At 43.6% G+C, this 24,032-nt stretch overlaps 1 protein-coding gene across 1 annotated transcript; it reads right to left on the reverse strand.

Annotated features, from left to right (window-relative positions):
• Nucleotides 1-6,159: 6,159 nt before the first annotated feature.
• On the reverse strand, nucleotides 6,160-14,306 carry LOC147446842 (uncharacterized). Its single transcript, XM_086522796.1, has 6 exons — nucleotides 13,979-14,306; nucleotides 11,671-13,891; nucleotides 7,294-11,528; nucleotides 7,038-7,173; nucleotides 6,878-6,944; nucleotides 6,160-6,513 (listed from the first exon to the last, which is right to left on the reverse strand). The coding sequence occupies exons 1-6, from the start codon at nucleotides 14,090-14,092 to the stop codon at nucleotides 6,504-6,506; spliced, it is 6,783 nt and encodes a 2,260-aa protein (XP_086378922.1). The 5' UTR covers nucleotides 14,093-14,306; the 3' UTR covers nucleotides 6,160-6,503.
• Between the last annotated feature and the right edge of the window lie 9,726 nt (nucleotides 14,307-24,032).

Genomic DNA, 24,032 nt, shown 5'->3' on the forward strand with positions numbered 1-24,032 from the left:
GCGACATCTAACATAAGTGCAAGCATCCAAAAACTTTCTTATAACACCATCATTTTAGATATAGCATGGACAAAAAAGGACGATGCATATGATAATTTAGAATAAACCCAACGGTGGTAGTGGGTGTTAAGAATATGTTTTGCCCCATTCGTCTCCACCACCGCTCGTTACCGATAAACTATTTAACTTGTACAATTGTGTCTATAATAAGTTTAAAATCCAAAGGCTTGCCTTAAAACACAATGTTAGAGTGGTAGCACTTTTTTTTTGGCCATAAAATTGTGAGTGGAGATGTTATATTAATTAAAAAAAGAATATACGATCAACCTCAAGCACAACATGTGCCTTGAGGGGCAAAGCTTTCAAAGGTCGTGACACAGAAGGAATCATACAACGAGCTTCTAAGAGAGAACACTCGATTGGCTAATGCAACTAACTGCATATATCCAATCTTTGGTATTGGTACCCACCCCTCTCTTTGAACCTACTACATAGATGAGCTCAGAAAACTCACTCTAAATATCTTTAAATTGCGGTATGACATATTTCCTCTCAAAGACGCAGAGGTTCCTAGCTTTCCAAATCTATTTCAAATAACAGTTTCTGGTGATTTGGGTGCAAACCAGGAGGATGGCTTGGTTGTGCAATCTACTCCCTCCTAGAATCATGTTGTCTATGAAGAAGGCAATCTTCCATGTCCTGTGCACCCATTTGCAGAGTTTTGTGGCAGGACCCCGTGCCGAAGTGTAGTCTTTGAACACATGGAGAGGATCCACTTAAAATGATCTACACCCAGAGCAGGTGTCAGTGCCCATCCCTCTAGCAAAAATCTTGTTCCTCGTTGGGATGGCTCACATAGCACCTTCCATGTAAACATCTTCATGTAGTTTGGCCATTTAGTTTCCTAGATGGTACTAACTAGCTTCTACCAACGCTCTTCTAACCAATTTTGCTTTCATATCTTGGGTCCTAGGGAGTGTAAATACTCTGTCTTTTGGCCACTGCCAGGCATTCCAATCTAGCTTTGGCTCGGTCACAGGCATAGGACTAGAGCAGAGCATATCTAAGACTCTGTTGACCTACATCCTTTTGTAGATGGTCAAATTATGCTGAAGTACAACTAGCTCCACTTCCTTCTAGCAAAGCTTGTTGTCATCCTAGAGATGTGAAAGACTAGAGATACATTTGTTACTCACCTTTTGTGCAACTTTCCTCCAAAATGGGCTCAAGGATCACCTGCCAAGTTTGGAAATCTAGGGAGAATGTAAAATGGAGCACTTAACAGATAGTCTCTCTCCATTCTAGAGCCGAGGCTGCCTTGTTGCACTTTTGTTCGATGGCCCCTATGCGTCCCCCAAGCTTAAGGAAAGTTTAGCTATGTTCCAAAATTTTATCATGCACCTTAGCCTTCCTCTATGTGCCTCCTTGTGATACAAGCTCTATCGAGTTAATCATGCCCCAAGCCATGACCGCCCATTTGTGCCTTTGAGTAGTTAGAGAGACAACTAGTTTAGCACACATGGCTTCTACATGCAACACACAATCCAAAATCCCAACAACACATTAGTTCTTGGGTCTCGCCACCCACTCTTTTCTTTTGTGTTGTTCTTCCACAAGAATCATTTGATAGGCTCAAAAATTTGTTTCCAATAAAATTCCCCCATTTTTTGGATGGGTGAGATGTATGAGTCATGAAAGCATTAATCACATTGGCTTTGTTGTTTTTTGTGGATCTTGTTCAAGACCCAATCAAATATTTCTTATCTCATACATCTACCCCAATTGGAGCACCGAGGTGTCTACACATAGTGCCCTTCCTTATACCTTCTCCTAACCACTTAGTGGGGTCAAAGAAATCACTTTCGGAAAGCGAGATCAGTCTCAATTTCTTGATAGTGCACTTTGAGACGAGGCAATAGTAGATAACTAACCAATTTCTAGGGCTCTTCTTAGCATTTGGGGTTTCACTTTTTATAAAGAGCAGTGAATCATCAGCAAATAGTTTTGCATGCAATTGATTTTCCCCTGGTAGTGAGAGACCTTGAATTTCACCTTTAGCCGCACTAACCTCGAGCAAGGTTAGTAGAGGGTGTGAGCCAACTGCAACGAGCAGTGGAAAAGGGGGACAACCTTGCTTGATGGATCTTTTGACTTCAAACATTCCCACTATCCTATTATCTAAAAGAAAATCAGAGTAGCTTCCCTCCCCAATGCTTTCATGAGCTCAATAGTGTAAGACCATGAGATTCTATCATAAGCCATCCTAAGGCCTCCACCAATTGCCCACGTGCACTACAAGCCTCGCCTCACCTTGTCAAACCTATAGCACAAGTCGCCATGAGGCATAACTCACATCCCGTTGTTGATTGCCATGGGGACACACATATTTTGGTCCTACACCCTACTAGCACACTTCTTAGGGAGGGACATACTTTGTAGCCATACTTCGTATGGGAGACACAAACCCCAAGGAAATGGCATTGCACACATGGTGCTCATCTGCCGTCTCTCATACGGGAGGATTGTTAACGATGTGAAACATCCTCCCACAGTACACAAGCTCCCAATCTTTGCCTAGCTTCACCCATGGGGATGCACACCATACAACATACTCATGTGAGACATCCTCACACCATACACAAACTCACAGTCTTTGCCTAGCTTCACCCATTGGGATGCACGCTTAGCTTGAGTGAACCTACTCGACACATGGCATCCACTTACACTTAATCGAACATAAGCGATGATGTAGACACCTCTCTTCTAGCTCTATATAAGAGCATGTAGAACTTTGCATTAGTTTAATCAATTAACACTTTGCATACTCAATGGTCCATTGTGTACATTACTAGTTAAGCGTGCGACTATCCTTACTTAATGAATAATGAATGCCACTAAGGCGGTGCTGCCATAGCCTTTTGCATAGCTCTACACATAGAGAGAGAGAGAGAGAGAGAAGGGATTTTTAACGTCTTATGTGAGGCCAAAGTCGGCCTATGAGACAAATCAAGTATACATGTCTGTATGTCTTCTATCTCTCTCTCGCTAAGGTCTTCCTCTTCTCGAGTTGCGGGATGTTCTCTCTATAGGCGGGCAAGTGTGGGCTTCTCTCTCTCTCTCTCTCTCTCTCTCTCTCTCTCTCTCTCTCTCTCTCTCTCTCTCTCTCTCTCTCTCTCTCTCTCTCTCTCAGATGTCTGGGTTTGTTCTTAGTCGAGTTGCGCAGACACAGAGATAGCCTGAGCGCAAACACAGAGATAGCCTGATGAATGGCGAGGCTAGCCAGTCTCAAAGACGGATCACAGACTTCTTCAAAGCAGACACGGCACAGCCGCAAGAGCCACTCCCACAACAGAGCTCCCCCTCGTCTCACACCAGAGGCACACTGATTGACCGAGCGATGGAACTAGGGAAATCCAGGCGCCCACGACTGCGAAGAACTACACAGCATCGACGGGTTCTCCGACAGCAAATTCGGAGCACGCTGGCCAGGCATGCACGACGCCCGGTCAAACTACTAACCATGGAGAAAATTGATGAGATTTGCCAACGACCGATGCTAGATCTCTTGTGATTCAGCCATCCCAACAAGCCGCCCAAATTTTTCCGCTTAGTTTTATGCTTGGCTCACATCGACCACTTAGGACCCCATAGTAGATATCTTTGTTTTGTACTGTTGTTAGGTTATTTTGTTACTCTGACTTTGTATCAGATCCACCACTTTGTAACTTTCGGGTCTCATAGGTCATTATGGCCTTTTGAAGACGTTAATATAACATTTCATTTCATTTCTCTCTCTCTCTCTCTCTCTCTCTCTCTCTCTCTCTCTCTCTCTCTCTCTCTCTCTCTCTCTCTCTCTCTCTCTCTCTCTCTCTCTCTCTATGCGGGGTGGCATGCAATACATCAGTGCATGAACTCTGTATAAATCAGTACCTCATGGCATCAAGAGCTCCCCCCAATCAACAATATTCTAAGCGCTTGCACCTCCCCACCATTTGTACGTTAAGCACTCGCTCCTCACCACCCCGCTCATCATTGCAATCTAAACAGGTGCAACTCCCCACGTTCATGATCTCCGCCCCCCGGGGCAAGGCCCGATCTAAGTTCTAACACTCCTAAAGAATCTCCTCATTTTTACTACGGTCTCCCCTCTCCAGAGTCTCCACTATTATTTGTGCTCCATCCACCATGCCAGCAAGGCTATGATGAGCGTGTCTTCTTGCCTCCTAAGTAGAATCTGTAACAATAGTCCACCTCTGGTAAGACATCCTGTATACGATCCGCTTTCTATGTGACAATTTCTATGTCTCTATAATCATAGGAAGCAAATTATCAAGAGTAACGTTCCAACCTCATCCCTCTGTTCTAGCCCAGGTTCTTGGAAGTTTAAGGCTACACATGACAAAGCAACCGAGAGTAAGGAGTATACAACTTCTCTCTAATGCCAAAAAATAAAATCCAAAATCTATGCAGTGGCCTATGGATTTTTTGCCCTATCTGCTTACGCCCTGCAGGTTGCCACCATGGCTTCCACGCTACAACATCTTCCCGACAAACACCATTTGCATCTGCGTGGCCACTTTACTGGGTATGAAGGTTGCCTCTGTAGAGGATCGGCACTATGACAAGGTCAACCTCCACGTGGCTGCACATACTTGCAGTAAAACCCGTTGCCTTACCAACCTAGCTACGTGGCGCATATATGGTAGCACTTGGTACAATCATAGCAGTCACTCACCAACGTGAATACTCACCTTGGTCTGTGGGAGCACGGGAGCACACTAGCTAGCATGACCCTTGATGTGCGGGCAGCCAACTTGCAAAGGGCGAGATGACTTGGGGGAAATTTTAACCCCCGACCCCACCACGGGTTCCCTTGCCTTCAATTTTTCTTAAGCCCTCAGCAAGCTGATGTTGAGGGGAGAGTTTGCAGACCTTACATGGACAGTTAGACCTGAAAATGCTTGCTTCCATTAACCTGTTGATAAATAGTATTGGTCGCACGGCTCTATTTAGCTTGCCATGGCATTGTAACATATTAAGATATCCATGGAGGACACTTTTTACATTAAGCTTGAACCTAAGAGGTAAAGCATCGTGATGACAACAACCTGCAACCAACCATTATGCACTATTACGATGATGACATGTTACATACCCTCCACACATAGGTGCCCTCTATCATCAATTTGGTGGTGAAGATGACGACCTACGACTGACACACGAGCATGTTCTTGACACGGGCATCACATCCGTAAGGTGTTGTGAACATGGGCCGCATTGCATCCATGCTCAATTAGAATGATGACAACCTTTGAGCAAGAGCATCGAGAATGGAGAAAGAGAGAGTTCACCAATCATCATGGTTAAAGAGAGAAAGCAACACAAGGTTGGTTGAGAGAGAGAGAGAGAGGCCCAAGAGAGCGAGAGGCCACCGAAGGCGGTTGACCATACTAGTAAAGAGAAGACGTATCTACCGAAGCGGTCATGGATTACCGATGCATGCAACGGAATGCATGTGTTGCCACAACTAGTAAAGGGTAAGTGTAACGAAGGCTACAAGCCTTTTGCATGCTAACTACACTTAGGTCATTCCACTTTTTTCTTTTTGAACACCATTAAAACACTTCCCAAAAAACTCTATGGAGATTGGAAAAATGCGCAAACATTAAGGCATCCACATGTCATCTTAAGGATAACTCCACTTTTCTTTTTTTTTCTGAAGGCCATAGCCTATGAACTTGGAAGCTGGTGGGTTTAAACACCCCTTGACTTCTGGAAGACATGTCCCAACTCTTAGGAGTGTTTCCCATGTGGTTTGGCCAACTTCATTTGGCTAGAAAGACTTACCTTAAGAGTTGGTTGGGCTACCTCCACCTACGGAGGTTGAGTGTGTGTGTGTGTGTATATTATAATTTCAAAGTTGCAGGTTTTAAAATATATATTTTTAAAAAGACGAACACTTTCCAACTCCAATAGACTCTTGACTATCTCAATCCTTGAGCTTCCATCTGAGGTTTCTTCCTTTCGAATATCAATTGTAAACAATAATTTATTTCAACAGTTGTGGTGAACCAAGCATATTTTTCACATAACCTCACTTTTTCGAGAACCGTAAGAACCTGCAATTCAACTATTCCTTCACTACTCCATGTTAAGGTTTTCTCAAAGAAATTTTTTTTCTTCTTGAATTAAAGATAGGTATGAAAAACGCAAACGTGAAAATTACTCAATATGATGACAAGGTTTAAAAGGCATTGAGACAAGCCACTAGCCTTGCCTTAGCTATGGGATGAGAAAATCTAAATAAAAAGCAGCCCTTTTGACTGGTGGGATTAAAAAAAAAACCCACCTCTAAGAATTTGTGTAGTTCCCTCAGATGGAAGTAAGACTACAATCAAAGACAGTTAAAGCAGCAAGATGCTGCCCCTTCGCGATCTGAATGAGCACTACAATGTACATCAGAGTCCCTCTGAAAGAACTGAGTAGCATATGGATTATCTCCCTCAAATTTGCCTGCATCCGCAAGACAGGAAACTCATGAGAAAGCATGCAAACCGCCATTTGTAGAGCTTTGAGATATGCTGATCACATTGCGTACCGCACATACACCTCAAACAAAAGCATAACACAATTGCCCACATTCATGCAAACAAGCAAACTAACCTATGCTAAAGAAAGAGCTTTCAGATGTGCTGACTGGGAAACACACAATCACCACATGCCTGCACCACACACACCTCAACCAAAAGCATAACACAATCGCCCACATACATTCAAGCAAACCCACTGGTCTATGCTAACGAGAGAGGTACACAAGCTTTTCTACAATGACAACCCCCCACTTGATGTATTCCGAGCAAACTACTGCTGAACAGACCTTGCAATATGCCTGCTGGATGATAGGGGAGCCTGAGGGCTCGGTGCCACCAAATTCTTTCCCGCACCTGTTGTAATTGTCACATTCACATTGTCAAGCAACACAGGCTTGCAAAGCCATGGATCCTATGCATTCATGTACCTGCAAAATAAAACATTACCTTCACTGTCGTTATAGGTAAACATAAGGTTTCGAGGCCTTTGCACGCTCTTGACTGTCGGAGTTCGTGCTGAAGCAGCTGGAGTATTACTCTTGAAATTGGAAGACAATGCTTTCAAGGCAGACCTTTTATTTGCCTGAAACACAAGCAAAAGGAGAAATGCATCAACCAAATAGTAATAGCAGTGTGCTAGAGTTGAACAACCAACACTCTTGCCAGTAAGCATGCAAACCAAAGTTTTAAGGCAAAGACTCACCGATGGAAGATCCCTTGGTTGCACTGAGGTGTTCGCCCTTTTAGCAGACATCCATGCATTGACTTCCCTTCGGGAGGGTGTCTCAGTCATTGGTTTGGTAGTAGGAGGCAAGTCATTTTCCTTGCACATCTGCTTCAGCTTTCTCAAGCTCATCAATGTCAGATCCATGTGCTGCAAGGATTGTTCCCTTGAAATCTCCATTCTTGGATTCTCAGCTTCTGCAGCTTCCTTGATCACATGAGAAAGAGGATTCTCACAAGCCTGGGCTTTGTTCAAAACAGTCTGAAGCAGCTCCTCCATCGGTGCATTCCTTATGCTACCCTCTGCAGGTATGCTTTGTGGCTGTGATATCTCTTGATCCTTTGAGACATTTTTAAGGGGGATATCCAATTTTTCACTCTTAAGATCACCCTTGGCATATGCACCCAATGTTTGAGGTATCTCTGCACAATATACAGCCTCTGTTTTGCTCTGGAGGCCATTTAGACAATTGTGGGTCGTCTCATTCAAAACATTCACAAGGAGCTCATCAACTGGCCCCCTCATTTGCTCACCCTCAGCATATGCACGCTGTGTTGGTGGTGTCCCTGGACATTGTGCAGCTTGTGTCTCATTCAAAACACCCTCGAGGAGCTCATCCACTAGCCACCTCATATGTTCAATCGTGGCACACGGTGTTTGTGGTATCTGCGGACATTGTGGGGCTTGTGTCTCTTCTACAAGGCTTTCATGCACATGCGCATACTGCACAACATCTGAATCTCTGCACTGGGTTATCTCACAAGGAAAAATTTGTTCCCAGCTCTCACCTTGCTCTTCTGTTGTAAGTTTAGTGTCAGTGTTATGAGAAATGTCACAAAGCATAGACTCTTGCTGTCTGCCTGCCTGCTGACACAAGTCGCTTTCTGACTTTGCAACCATAGCACATGGGATGGTTGTACAAAGCTCAATAACTTCTAAATCAGTGTTGACAGTTTCTTCCTCGACAGCTTCCAAGGATGCAGGAGGAGCAATTGGAGAGGCCAAGACCACATCAGCTTTGTGTATATCTATATTATCTTCGACATCCTGGAGAAGATCAAGATCCACAGCAACTGTTGCGGATTCCACATTGGCTACTCCAACACCAAAAACCTTATCTGTCTGCTCATAATTAGCAACCCCATCTTCGACTGTTCCAGTAGATGTGTCTGGATAGTTCTTGCTGGTTCCAATGTCCTCACTCATAGCATTGGAACGGACTTCTTCACTATTGTCAGTTACTTCAGCTTCAGCATCCTCTGTTGCAGCCACAGCAATTGGTGCAAATTCCACACTGGCAGCTTCAACACCTCCTGCCTGCTCATCCCCGTTGTCAACTGTTGTAGTAGAAGTATCTGGATAATTCTTGCCAGCTCCTAGGTCCTTCAAAGAATCTGAACAGACTTCCTCACTATTGTCAGGGGATTCATCAGCAGCATCCTCTGTTGCAACTTCTTTGTTGACAAAATCAGCTTTGACAGTCAATTCCAGAGCCTGATATACTCCATGATGAACAGCTTGATCTATGTAACATAATGGCTCCAAACCTCTCTGAAGGACACCGCACACTTCACCATTCTCCTCTTGCTCTGTTTGCAGAGCAGACACTGATGCGCAGAATGCAGTATGACTCTCAGCTTTAACCATGCTTTGCTGACCATTTTCAGCTAAAACACCATCATTCAGATGTTGATAATCAATAGATAATGGTTCAGATGAGCACTCACCAACCTCCTTGATCTTTGATGTGGGAGTGGCAAATAAGAAAGATAGTGAAGTCAGAGCAGTGTCTTTGTGGCAAGGTATGTGAGTTGCCAGTTGCAGATCTACCACTGCTAAACTGTTATGATCATTTGAGAGCAGCTGTGTAGTATCTGAGTTGTTTGATTCATTTTCTGAACTTTGACAAGTTCCCCTTTGACCGAGGGTTAACTCTTCATGAAAGAGAGATGACCCATATGCAGCAGCATTCTGCGCATCTGATTGAGCCTTCTCAACAGCATTTGCCTCCACCTCTATAGCCTCGAAGAAATGTCCAATGCAGCTTGAGTCCTCTGAGGACTTCAACTTTACCACTGAATGCAGTGCTCCTGAAGATTCAAGGTCAGCAAGAGAGCCAGAGTCATCTAAGGATTCATCATCACTTTCAGATAGTTCTTCACTGATGTCTCCTTCACTCTCATAGCTTTCCCCCCCACTAAGAACCTCTTCTTCACTGGTGTCTCCTTCACTCTCATAGCTTTCCCCCCCACTAAGAACCTCCTCTTCTTCCTCAAAACAATCCACCTTGCTGTCAAATGCTGAGTCTTCTCCACTGTCAGAGGACATGTTTTCCTCACTGTAGGAAGCAGATTTATCTGCGTTCAGAGGGACCACATCTACATTAAATTTTGAAAACTCTCCATCAGAGAAGGAATCTTCTTCAGAATCCCCTTCTTCACACCTCTCTAGAGACGAAGAGTGTACTCCATCACATCCCACATCGGGTGTACCGTAGCCCTGAACTTCCACATCTTCTCCTTGATTACATGGCATGAAGCAAGCTGCAGAGCCCTCTGAGGACCCAAAATCCATCTCTGTAAAACTTCCACTCTTCTGTAGCCCTGAAGGTCGAAACTTTCTAGCAGATTTATATATTGCCCGTGGCCATCTCTGCTTTGTTTTGCACGAAACTTCCACAGGCAGTCTGCTTCCTAGGACGCCAAATGGTGAGCCCACACACTCATTCTCATGTGAAACAAGAAGTTCATTGCCAGAGCACATTTCTTGTGCAAGAGCACATGCTTCTGCAGCAAATTGATGTGGGGATAGTGACTTCATTTCAGAGTCCGACAAACCTTCTTTGACAGCGTTATCTGCTTTGATTTCAGGGCTGTTAATAACAGTGGTACGTTTAATGCACTGTGCAATATCTTCACTAGAACTTGCTGGGCCTGAGCCACTATTTATGTCTGGCCTCAAACCAACACTGCTTTCTGTTTTATGTTCTGCAATCTCATTGGTGAACTGATGGCCGTCTAAATTGCCATCAGCAGGACTCATATTTGTCAAAACAGGTGAATTGCTTTCCAGTGTCTCCTCGCTGTCAATACTGCCCTGCTCTGAAGTAATTGCTTCTAGAGAATTGTGCCGCCCAAATGGTGACTTCAGACTGCCAACTGCTAATCCTTCAGAGACAATCGCTTCTTCCTCGATGTTAAGGCTGTCTTTCATCCAAACGTCAATTATGTATTGACTACCATGTTCGGTGCCCTCAACAGAACTCTTAGGGTTTAAAGAAGGTGAACTGCTCTCAATATCTGCCCTTTTGGCACTGGTTTCTATTGCACATCCCTCATCATAAATGGTTAACTGACTTCCACCTACATTACCTTCAGCTGTACTCATCTTTGTTAAGCCAACTGAAGTCCTTTGTTGTGCCTCCTTGTTATCAATTACACCCTCATCTGAAACTGTTATTGCTGAAATAGGTGAGCTACTCCCAAAGCTCTCATTGATGTGGTTGTTACCTTCTTCAGCATTGCGCTGAGACTGCACACTGCCACCCGGTAATCCTTGAGGAGCAACTTCATTGTTTTTTATCTCCATGTCACTAACGTCTTGATTGCCTGTGTCCATGACCTCAGCCAAACGTGTACGTATGGAAGAGGGTAGACCGATCTCTATATCTGAACTTGTGATGCTGGTAGCAATTGCATGTACCTCGTTGTCAATGGTGAACTGAATTTCACCTAGATTACCTTCGACTGGACCCATCTTTACTGAAACAGGTGAAGTGCCACCCTTTGCCTCCTTGTAGTCAATGATACCCTCATCTGAAATTAGCCTAGTCGAAATAGGTGAGGTGATCCCCAAGCTTTCACTTATCATTACTAAGGTAGGTGAAATGCTACCTCTAAAATCTGACATTGGGCTGTCTTCGCTTGCTCTACAGTCTGACATTGGACCACTTTTGCTTGCAGCACAATCTTCCTGGTTACAATCAACAAGTGCTTGCTGTCCACATTTTGAAGTGTTGTCAAATAATGGATGATCTTCTTTTGGAATTTCCAGGCATTCGGACTCAGGAGCAATTTCACTGCTGAAAATTGAAATTACTGCTTCAGAACAAGATGAAGCATTTTGGGCGACTGTCACAATTGTGTTTCCAACATCCACCTCCTCCAAGATGCCATGAACTCCAGTGCCACATGGGGAAATGCTAGCATCTGCATCTGCAGGAAGAAGGAAACAGCTTTAAAATCAAAAGCCACGCAAAAGCTCATAGCCTCATACAAACATACAAATAAACTGTAACAGAGGCTCGAAGTTCACTTCCACTGTATTAACATGTGGAGGTCCTAAATATCAATATACCTGCAGCACTGCTTGGTCCCAGCTTATTGCTAGTTGCTGAAAATAGAGTGTTGGAGCTCTTTGTGCTATTGCTGTAGTTAGTAGAGAGAAATTGGACAGAATCAAACCCTTTTAAATTTACAGTTTCTTGAACAAAGCTTGTAGAAGAATCCTCACTGCCAGATTTTGTTGAGACACAAAGATCTTTAAATTGTCTGGAGGACTTCGCAGCAGCTTTGTTCAAACCATTAAGATCCTGCTGTATCGGTCTGCTGTATTGTATCCCACCGATTTCTGGCCCATTTGAGTGTGACATTATTTCATCAGCCTCTTGAATAATGTCAGCAGTTGTAGCAGCATCTACTTCTTCCTCTTTATTGGCCACTTCCAGAGCTTCAGTCTCACAGAAATTTAGCTTACTCTTGGCTAGCGCCGCTCCAGACTCTGTTTCTCTTACCAGCTCCTGAGCACCAGGCTTGAGCACACCGCTGGCCTCCCTATCAGAGATCATTTGCATATTGCTATTCTTCTTCTTGCCATTGCTACTCTGAACAGCAGGACAGGTAGAATTCTTCTGTCTGCTACAGCATATATTTTCACTAGTTTGAACTTGTTCAGGTTTGATAGGATCTGTACTGACAAAAATTCTCACGTCTGTTTTGGCTTTAGTGTTCTTTGTTGGTGCAATATGACTTCCTGTTCCCAAATCACAAGCATTCTTTACTCTGTTTGTATTCTTCGATTCTGCTGTGGTCTTCATCATTTGCTCACCAACACTTTTCCCATTTCTGTGCATATAGTTTGACTCAAGAGGTGGCAAAGTTCTTTGACGCCCTTTACGTGAGACTTGTACATGGGAGTCGCATTCAGTTGGAGCAGTAAAATTACTACCATCGACATCGGACTTTTCCTGTGAACTTTCAGCTACCTTAGACCAGACCCGGTTAATGTTAACATCTGATGCAAGTAATGTTGATCTCCTGCTACTTCTGGTACTTGAGACAGGTGTAATATATAGGTTCCCTTGTACAGAACAATCAACAGCCTTGTCTTCCTCCTTTGTTTCTAAAGACTTCCCCTTGTCCTGGGCAGTGTTGAAGTCTGAGGCAATCAATGTCAACCTTCGACTTTGTCTGGTATTAGGAACAAGTGGAACTTGTTTATTGATTAAATGATTGTCCCCAACCTTATCTTTCTCATTCAATGCCAAACCTGCCTCATTATCACCCTTTCTACCACAAATGGACCTTCGTCTGGTGCGAGACTCACTGAAATGTTCTTTGTCCACTGTCATTTCCACTTGGGAAGAAACCAAAGTGTCAACTTCACTCATTATAATATTTCCTTGGCTCTGCTTGCTAGCAGGAAGGTTGTTTATATCTTTGCTAACCTCTACGCCACCCACTTTGCTGCTCTTTTGTTGAGGAACCTGGACAGTTGGGTTACCTTGATTGCAATCCTTCCTTGATGCTCTTCTTGCATTATTTCTGGATCCTTCAGCTTTCTTGTCCTCACATGTTGATACCAGGATTTGATTCTCTTGATCAACTGCCAAGCCTTTAGAGCTGATTCTACTCTCAGTCAAAGTATCTGCTGATGGGCTTTCTGAGATGCTATGAGTCACTTCAAGAACATCTGAGAACGTAACAGATCGTTTGTTTTTCCTCAATTGGATCTTCTGTGCATCTAGAAGACATGACTGGGCGCAAGTATATCCTTGGGTAACCTCATTACCCTCTCCATTGACATCTAATGACCTGAGACTTTTGTCAGATTGAGCAGCTGTAGAACTCCTCCTTGGAGATCTAAACTTTACCCTTCCCCTGCGAAGCACAATTCCACCGGCTCTGTCTATCTTCCTCTCTGAACTTGGGCTTTCCACCTTGGTACTTTCAACCTCTTCGGGTTTGGAAAGCAGCCTGTCTTCACCCTTACTGCCCACCTTTCTACGAGTGCTTACTGACTTGGTTCCCTGCTTTTGGACCGCTAAAGCGCTTTGAACCTCAACATTTTTTGAATTTTCCGTATTTGAAGGAGCTGATGCGGGTGCTTCTGTCAGACATCTACGGCTTCTTGTAGCTCTTAGAGGCTTTATGGTTGATTTCTCATCGCTGCCGAAAGCATTCTGCACCTGAGTTTCAGAGGGCGGTATAATTTTCTCCTTGCCAACTGTTGTTTTAACTGCTACTTCTTGGCTGCGAGTTGCAATTTTAACAAATTTCTTGGCGGTGTCTGGTTTCGGCTGAATCAGAAAAAGTAATTTATTTAGTAGCAAAAACAAAAGGCGAAATATAAAGGTGGAGAAGAAGGCAAGGCACCGGAAGCTTACCATCAACAGAGCAGAGAGGGCATCAGCCATCTCTAAGTTGGTTGCATTGGCAGGTATGCCATGCTTTTTGCAAAGCGATTGAAGTTGGCGCCGAGAAAGTGTGTGGTAATCCATGCTAGAAAGGGCAGCAACTCTGTTGGTCCCTGCTCAAATGTAGCTCTCTCTCTCTCTCTCTCTCTCTCTCTCTCTCTCTCTCTCTCTCTCTACATTACACAGGCAACTCATTCACTGTCTTTCTTGCCCACGCACACACCCACACTCTGGAGTCGGGTCCCCTTGTGCTCTCACTCCATTCTTCTAACTTCCAATGACTACCGCCCTGCTGCCTGCTTTTCTAGGGTGATGCAAAGTCATGCCCTGCTGGAGCTAGAGGTACGGCATATAGATGGGAGTGACAACGAACAAGAAACCCTCCAAAACATACCGTTGCCCCCTTTAGTTCAAAATTCAAACTTTGGTGAAGTTGGAGCGCCTTGTAAAAGCGAGACTTTTCATCTTAGGCTGGTTACTGACCGCGTGCCCAAGCTTGGGCGCGCAGACGTAGAGGCTAGGCGGCGTTTGCTGATACGCAGGGCAGAAAGGGCAGAGGACAAGGTCTTGGACAGGCGATACCCCTTGCACAAGCTCGGGCGGGGGTTGAGCTTTTGCCAGGTCAGCCAAAATCAGGCGGTGAACCAATGCGATGGACGCAGCTACTGAAAATGATTTTGCTTTATGATAAAATAATGTAGCCAGTGTGTAATGCATGCCCGCCCATCATCAACAGTGACGGGCACCCGCATTGGCAGTGTGTATCCAGCCTTAGCCTATTCACAATTTCACGGTGGTGCTAAGGCTGGGTTCACGGTGGGGAGGCGGAAGAAAGGAAGTAAAATGCCAACTTCCGGGTGGAGGAGACGTGAAGTTGAGAAGCTCCCCCGGTAGAGGTATCCATGTCTCCACACGTAGAAGCTGAAAAAGTTTGAAATTGGTGGGAACTCAATAGAGTCGTAGATTTGCTGCAACTTTACACTACCTGTTATTACTGCCAAAGCTCTGTTGCCACCGTGCTTTGTGAATGGGGGGTAGAAAAGGCTCACAGATGAGCTTGTGATGTCGTCGTGCCGTGTAAATCCTTCCTAAGATGCTCCCCCATAGCCCCTGTAAACACGGAGTCTGAAAGGGCTCCCACATAAGCACATGACCTAGGAGGGCCCATTACCTTTAGGCGGTGCATTTGAAGGGTGCTCGAGAATCCCATAGTTGTTATTTATAGACAAACGGTTCTAGGTCATTGTCATGCAGCATCACCACCTGCAGAACTAGATTTGAGCTATTGCAACCGGATGTAGCAAGTTATAATGGCAAAAGCTTGATGTAGGGGGTGGTTGAGGCACCCCCAACGAAACAGTCGCAATTCTCTCAGCTAACACTACAAGCGGGCCTTTTTGGTAGCGGGATGTTATGGGGAGCTCTCGTTTTGGTTGAAGGGCCCTCTAATGGCACCATTATTGCGTCTATGGAAAAGCTCTCTAAAGGCGCCTTTGGAGGGCCCTCAAAATTTAGATGGCATCTGATTACTGTTTTCTTCAAAAAAAAATGAGATTGTGTGTCATAACCAGCTAATAATGGAGAGGCTAGAGCTATTGACCAAGAGCAACTGCAACTTTTTCATCATCATCAATGTATCACCTTTTCCACTGGCTGCAAACGATTCCTCATGGTGAATGTGGGAGAGGCCACATGTTGTGTTGAGCGCACAGCCCTTTAAAGGGTTTCTTTGTTTTTTTCGCGAGCGTGAGAAGGGGGGGGGGGGGGGGGGGGGGGATGTTCTAAAGGACCTTGTGGGCTAAATCGTGGTAGTTGCCCCCTCTTCATCGTAGAGGGGCCTTTAAAGGGGACATGGTTTCAAGAGTTGAGGGCCCTATACTAAAAAGAGGAGCATCTCGATATGAACACCCGCCCCATAGAATATGAACAACAGACTCCGCTACTGGTTACTCAAAAAAATGTGTGAGTGGGTGATAGGTGCGCACCTACTTTTGGGTTCAAAATTTTGCAATTGCCAATTGAATGGCACATCTTTACTGTGGGGGGATTGTTGAAGCAACCCTTAGCAAAGATACAAGTAGGCATCGCCTAGAAAGTCAACATCTTTCTTGTGAGAGTAAGTTATGGTGTTGCCTTAATTTCTATCAAGAGACCTCCAATAACACCTCTAGTAGTGGTGGTGGGTGGGGTGTAGGGAGCAGAAGCTCACATAGACAAGGACTAGAAGCCCACACACTCACACAAGACATTGAGCAAGGAGAGTGAGAGAGGAGATGAAATAGAGAGAGAGAGAGAGGAGAAGAAGAAGAAGAAAGAGAAGACACACAAACTATACAAATGAAAGAGAAGCTCCCTCTTGCTACGCGAGAGCTGCTGCCTTTTGCTCTGCTGGCTTATGAGCTACCGCCCACGTGACTCTGGATTCTGCTGCTCGTGACGCCCTCTCGCATGTGCATTGGGATCTGCTCAAGTGCAATTTGCTCATGGACTGGTTAATTCGCTCTCTCATCCTTCACACCTTGTTTTCATTTGCCATGTTCGATTTGGGCATGTTCGAGAGCTGCCCTTTTTGCAGCTCTACTCAGTGTAGTTGATTTGCTTACAACTCCCAATTAGCAGTTCTTAATCTCTACTACTCCTCAAGCCTTAGCTTGCTCTAGAGTTGTTGTATGTTTAGGTAGCATGCAATGCACCAGCTTCTCTTTGCAAAGAGTTGCCAGGAGCGGGATGGACTTAAGGAATTCGCCCATTGGTAGCCGAGACCATAAACTCTGAAATTTGGAAAATTTGATGGTCAAAACTCAAAAGTTGATACAAACCCAAAAATAAGTGCAAAAAGGGGTAAACCAAGCCAGGGAGAGCTAATTTGGAAAGTTTCATGCCAAATGGTGCAGGAACATCGATCACAATTTATGACCCCCTGAAGCATTTTGGGCAGACACTGATACCAAAGGGTCCTGTGAGGTTCCAGATCACTAGATATATATTTTTTGTGAAAAATTGACATATAAAACATCCAAATCAAGAAATTGGGCAAAAAGCACAAAAACCTTGGAAATTGACCAAAAATTGGGATTTTTTGACTTTTTGGAATCCAAATTCAAAAATAAGTGGAGATTTAACATCTACAAGGTGTAGGTATGCAGCTAACCAAATTTCATGTCCATATGTGATGGACCATGGATCGCGTTCCATGACCCCCTGAGACATCTGAAGCTGAGATTTGAGCAGTGAGTAGCTGACAACATTTGGGGCAAGAAAAAACAACAAAAAGTTGACCAAATCACCAAAATACTAGTTGCAAGTCAAAAACGGCAAGGCAAACACAAAAATTGGTTTATATATTAAAAAAGGGTTCTCCAAATCCAAAAATAAGTGTTGGGGAGACTCCATAGACTGCAGGTAATCACCAAGCCAAGTTTGGGGTTCAATTCTGATGAAACATGGATCGCTATGTATGTCCCCTTGCTAAATTTTTGGATAGAGACTATACAGCCTTGTAGTAGAGATCAATACAAACAGCTTATCCAAGAGCAAGGGTAAAAAAACACTTCAAGAAGTGGGCCAAAACAAGGCAAAAGGCATTCAAGGCCAAAAATCGTCAAACAGATCTAGGAATTAACTTTTGGGTGATCTAAAGGATTCAAATTACATAAAAAGCAAGGATCAAGAGACTGTGAGGGACTTGTGTGTCAAGTCTCAATTCAATCTGACACTAGGGTACATGGATCACGATCCATGACCCTTTGTCATAGATTTAGTCCAAGTTGATACCAAAGTTAGCATTATTCCCTATATAAAATCCCCAAAAATTGGGTCTCTTTTGAAAATAAGAAAAACAGATTCTAATGACCATTTTGTCAACATCTTGATTTAAGATGCTTGATTGACAGTATTGTAAGGTTCTAAGGTAAAAAGCAAGGCCATTCCCATGTTCCAGCAGGTCAGACGGATGTTTGGTTCAGTTTTGAGAAAATCCGCTATGTAATGTAATTGGCCTATGAACTTTGAGAGTAGCGGAAATTAGAGAAAGCACTTTTGTGAAATTACTTTGTGAGCATAGTGGGTGAACTTAATTGATGGTAGCAACATAAACATAGCAATTTAACTTGGCATGAACAATACTTTTGCAAGAGAGAGAGTTTAGAGAACATGTCAACAGTTGAGGACCGGATTTATGTGGAGCCGGTCCCCCCTCCAATAGGCATTTGTATGATAGTTTCTCCCATCAAGAGAGACTTGTTACAATACAATCTTTGTGTTCCTTGTGACCTAGGTGATGCAATGAAGATGAAAAGCTTCATGCATTACGATCATAACATAAACTTTCTCAAGCCTCAGTCCCAAGACCTCAAACACCTTCGAAGGTGGAGAGAGCTAGCAGGGAATGCTGATAGGGAAGAGGAAGAAGAAACATTTCATAGGAGAAAGAATTAGTTCCTCACTTATCAACACTCTTCTTGCTAGCATACATAATAGCATAGTAATGACGATGGAGAAGATGGCAAGCTTAATCATTGAAGCATGGCTTTTGGTTGGATTTACATTCCATAGCCAAGAGTGTTGGTGTAGGCTCTCAACCTCTCTACTTGCTCGGAGAAGGAGAGGGAGCTCTTGCACTTTGCACACTACACAATGAGAGTGTGTGTGGGAGAGTATATCCCTCAAGTAGCCCCCTAGCATTCTTTGGTCGACCCCCTCTTGTAGCTCATGCTTGAAGCTCATCGGACCCCTCCAGGCCTAGCCAATCACAAGCAAGAGGCATATCAAGCAAGCATGCTAGTCTTGGGACAAGTGTCCCCCTTTTCCTTTTGAGAGAGAGGACTTGATAAATGCTAAAACAATTAATTAAATCCACTAAATTATCATTGGACCCCTTGTAAGGCCAACCAATAGGCTTTAGGCACACCATGAGGGTAACCTAGCTAGGGGCTTGACATGTGTCCAACTTGCCTCTTGGGCAAAGGGGTGCCCTTTGGGGGAGAGAGTGGTCAAGCAACTACCCCCCCTTCTTGCATGGCTCACCCCCTCCTTGTAGGGATTAACATTGACTTTTGTGACACCTCGAGCCCCTCAACCTTGGGCCCCGTTCTCACCACAAGCTTGGCCCTTAAGCCCCTCAAGCTTGGACTCGGTTCCCACCTCAAGTACAACCCTAGCATCTCAAGCATGACAAGCATCTCAATTATCAAGCACTTCAAGCATCTCAGTCATCACGCATGACAAGCATCTCAAGCTTGCGCTCGGTTCCCACCTCAAGCACAACCCTAGCTTACCTAAGGTCAAAGGACTTTTAACACTAACCATTGGAGGTTTTCAATGAAGCTAAACCTAAGGTCTTTAAGCTCCATTGGTTAGCCTTGCTCTTTGACATACCATCTCTCATTTGGGCCCCTTTACTATTGTCCCCATGTTGAGATAGATCTATAAGCACATGTCTATATCATAACTCTTGTTTCGTTTGCCTCAATCGAGCCTTGGGAAACTTGAGTAAGACCCAATCATTTTCTTTGAACGTTAAGGCCCTTCTGTGCTTGTCAACGACAGCTTTTTGCCTTTGTTGAGAGATGGATATAGCCTCCTTGATCTTTTGAAAAGATTCTTGTAGGTCACGGCTATACTCATCGGCATCGAAGATCTTCCCATTTACTTTAAGTAGCAAGGGACTTTTAGGTCTTCCCTCAATTATTTCAAAAGGTGCTTTTCCTATAGAAGTATGTACATTATTATTGTAGGCATACTCTACAAGAGGTAAGTACTTTTGCCATTGTGAGCATTGATCACTTCTACAACATAAGTCTTTAGTAGATCGAGTATCGTAAGATTGGCTATCTCACTTTGGCCATCGGTTTGTGGGTGATAGGCCGAAGAAAAATTCAATCTTGTTCCTAAATTTTCAAAGAACCTTTCCAGAAATTATTGGTCATTCTAGGATCTCTATCTGACACGATGGAGGTTGGTAATCCATGGTGTTTGAAAATCTGTGATACGAAGAGAGTTGCCATTTGGTGTGCCTTAATAGTCTTTTTGACAAGAATAAAGTGTGCTTGCTTGCTAAACCTGTCGACTATTGTCCATATTCCCGTCTTCCCATGGATAGACTTGGGTAATTTAAAGATAAAATCCATGGATATACTCTCCCATGGTGAATTTGGGATAAGCAATGGCTGGAGTAATCCACATTGCTTCCCTCTATCATACTTGGTCTTTTGGCTTACTACACATTTTGAAACATACTCTTATATGTCCACTTTCATGGTAGGCCAAGAGAAGTATGTTTCTACTCCTCAGAGAGTAGGTTGAATGCCTCTATGTCCTGCGTAGGAAGGAGCATGAGATTCATACATGACTTTCTCGTGAAGGGAGTGGGTAACACATAGCCTATTGCCGTGGAGAAGATAACCATCCTACAAAGTGAATGGTTCCTCTTTCTTCCCCAAAGCAAGGGCTGACATTATGTCTCTATAGTCAGGGTCAGTAGCATACTCGTCTATCATAGAAGATAGATCACTATGAGTAGCTATAGACACCGCATTAACTTTTGGTGGTCGTGAAAGTGCATCGGCCACTCAATTGTGCTTACCAGCAATGTGAGCAGTATGGAAATTAAATTGCGAAAGAAAAAATTCCCGCCTCATTTGTTTGACGAAAATTTTGGTTTACGTCATGAAGTTCCGAGACTCTGGTGGTCTGTTCGTAGAATAAATGGAGTCCCCTAATAAGCAGTGCTTCCATGTGCCTAGGTCATGTAGAACAACTAAAACCTCTTTCTCATAAATGCCCAAGTCTCGTTCATCCGTATTGAGCCTTCGGCTCTCATATGCTACAGCATGCGCTTCTTGAAGCAAGATTGCTCCAAGGCAATCACCACAAGCATCACATTGGACCTCAAATGGCTTTGAGAGATCTGAAAGCATGAGGACTGGTTGGGAGGCAAGCTTCTCTTTGAGCTTGTCAAAAGCATTTTTCTCCTTAGCAGTCCATAAATACTTAACGTTCTTCTTTGTTAAGTCATGTAATGGTCCTGCTATTTGAGAGAATTTTGCTATGAAGCGTCTATAAAATGCACACATACCAATAAAGCTTCTTAGCTCATGTAGATTCCTTGGATTAGGCCATGCTTTTATTACCTCTAACTTTGATGGATCCATACGGATACCATCTTGAGAGATAATATGACCTAAGTATTGAATCTCTTGAAGGAAAAATTCACTTTTCTTTCGGTTAAGAAAAGCTTGTTCTCCCTCAATGCTTGAAAAATCGCTTGGAGATGTTGCTTGTGTTCCTCCAAGGACTTGAAGTAGATGATGATATCATCAAAGAACACTCCAATGAATTTGTGGTAGGATCTAAAGATTTTCTCCATTAGAAGATTGAACGTGGCTAGTGCATTAGTCAAGTCAAAAGGCATGACTAGATATTGATAAAGGTCAAACATTGTACGAAACGCGATCTTTAGGATATCTTCATCCACTATCGTTATTTGATGATAGCCACTTTTAAGGTCAATCCTAGTGAATTAGGTAGAGCCTTGTAGATTATCAAACAGATCTTCTACCCGAGGCACGAGAAATCTGTTTTTGATAATGATATGGTTTAGTGCTCGATTGTCCACACACATACGGTATGTACCATCTTTCTTTTGCACTAAAAGGAGTGGAGAATAAAAGGGAAAGGAGCTAGGCCTCACCATCCCTTTGTCAACCAATTCTTGTACTTGCCTCATGATCTCCTCTTGTTGAGCTTGGGAAACTCGATAAGGAGGCTTGTTAGGCGGTGAGCTTCCTGGTAGGAGCTCAATTCGATGGTCATCATCCCCTCGTTTTGGAGGTAAGTCCATAGGGATATCATCGATAAAAACATCTTGGAATCCATTTAGAAAAGTAGACAAGTCTAACTCTTCTTGATTCCTACCATTTTCATTTGATAAATTATTAGCGTCATTAGTGGATTCTTTGACAAAAATCATGTACGCCAAAATCGAGCTTTTCATTGACTTATCAAAAGCCAGTGAATTTACAAGTGGTATAGTGCGACCAGACTCATTAGCATCTATATACATTCTCTTTCCCCTGTAGGTGAAGTAGATTCTCCTTTCAGGGAGCTTCATGTTGGCAGCCATGCAGTTGAACCATGGTGCTCCTAGGATAGCATCCTCATGTTGGAGAGGAGAGATGAAAAAGTCTTCTTTGTCGATATAGCTTCTGACATGAGGCCTCAACTTCCCAATCAAGGGAGTAACGGAGGCTTGCTGTCCCTTGAAAGTTGTGTCAACAGTTACGATATCTCCCATCTCAAAATCTTGAATGCCCAACTTGGTGGCCAACTCCGTCGATATGAAGTTGTGAGTAGAGCCAGGGTCAAACAAAATGAAGGCATCATGTTCTTTACCTTTCCCCAAGCATAGGAGAGAGGTGATCCTTTGCAATGAGCATCCTCTTTTGGAGCTTCGATAGTGGAAGATCTAGGAGTCTCACTGCGGGCATCTCTCTTGGGGCAAGAACGATAGCCATGTCCTTGCTCCCCACACTTAAAACACTTATGGTCCTTGCGAAAAGCTTCAAGCTCTTCAGGAGAGAGTTTGTTTTTACCGTTGTAAACTCCCTTCTCCTTGGACCAATTGTTGTTGGAAGTGCCTTGGGAAGAATTTTGGGCATTGGTTTTTCCCTTTGCATCATTTTTGTCTTTGTTTTCCATGGGCTTGACATTTCGTCTAACCCCTTGTTGGAAATTTATGCATGAACCAACCATGGTGTGGTGGATTACTTTGGTCATAGAATTAGGCCGTTGGCAATTGACATACTCGGCCATCTCTTCATGTAATCCCACACAAAACTATTGATTTTTCTCAACAAAGTCTATCTTTTGGAAGACAATAGCCTTGAGATGTAAATCCCAAAACTTGTCTACATACTTGTGGATAGAATCATGAGGGAGAAGCTTCAAACTGCGCCATTGGTAAGCACTTTGTCCTTTGCATCGCTTGCAAGGAATTGCTTCATGATGGAAACTCGTAGAGTTTTCCATGTCTTTGGGGCTTCGCCATTGTCATGAAGACTAGCCCACCATTGACGAGCCGATTTTTGGAAGTGCATAGCTACATGGCATATCTTGGAGGACTCCGTGAAGCTCTCGTCTCCAAAGGCCACATCAAATTGCTGGATGAAAATACCTTGTCGATGGCACCAAAGGTGCCATCATAGGTGAGAAAAGAGATACTCTTTCCTCCCTCTTTGAACTTCTTGAGCTTTTGTGACCTTCGCCATGCAGGGTATGTTTTGCGATGTCCTCCCCTCTTGTATTCTCTAGGAGAATAGCCATAGCTTTTGTCGAAAGAAGAGGAAGGTGAAGAAGAAGGAGAAGAGGGTGACCTCTTTCTTGCCCTTTTCTTCCTTTGTTTCCTCTCTTCCCTTTTGGAGTCACGAGGAGAAGGACCGTGGGTTGAACGTTTCCTCTTGGGAGGAGTTGGCATCGTCTAGCGAAGTTGTTGAGTAACTTAGGCCTGCAAAGCAGGGTTGCTCTATACCATCTCTCATTTGGGTCCCTTTACCATTGGCCCCATGTTGAGATAGATCTATAAGAACATGTCTATATCCTAACCCTTGTTCCCGTTTACTCTCCCACATTAAGTGATCAGTTTAATATGAGAAAATCATTTGGATTGGTTAGCTATTAGATTTTATGACATGCTATTTTTAGCTTTTTCATGCTTTTAGGTGCTTTTTTTGTGTGCAAAAAGCAGGGTCGGATCCTTAACCTACGTGTTCGGGGGAAGCTATGGTTCAATTTTATAAAAATCTGCTTTTCGAGTGCTTTTCTCGCTATTTTTAGCTTTTCATTATTTTTAGTGTTTTTCAGTGAAAAGCGAGTCCGCTTTCTTATTCCACTGGACAAGGGGAACTCGTGGTTCAATTTCAGAAAAATTTTCTTTTTACGCCAATTTTAGCTTTTCGTGCTTTTTGGTGTTTTTAAAAAGCAATTTTCTTTTTAAGATGACCTAAACATAAAAGTATTAATTTTAGTC

This window comes from Adiantum capillus-veneris, chromosome 11 (assembly GCF_014529385.1).
Source record: "Adiantum capillus-veneris isolate H3 chromosome 11, ASM1452938v2, whole genome shotgun sequence".
Taxonomy (NCBI): domain Eukaryota; kingdom Viridiplantae; phylum Streptophyta; class Polypodiopsida; order Polypodiales; family Pteridaceae; genus Adiantum; species Adiantum capillus-veneris.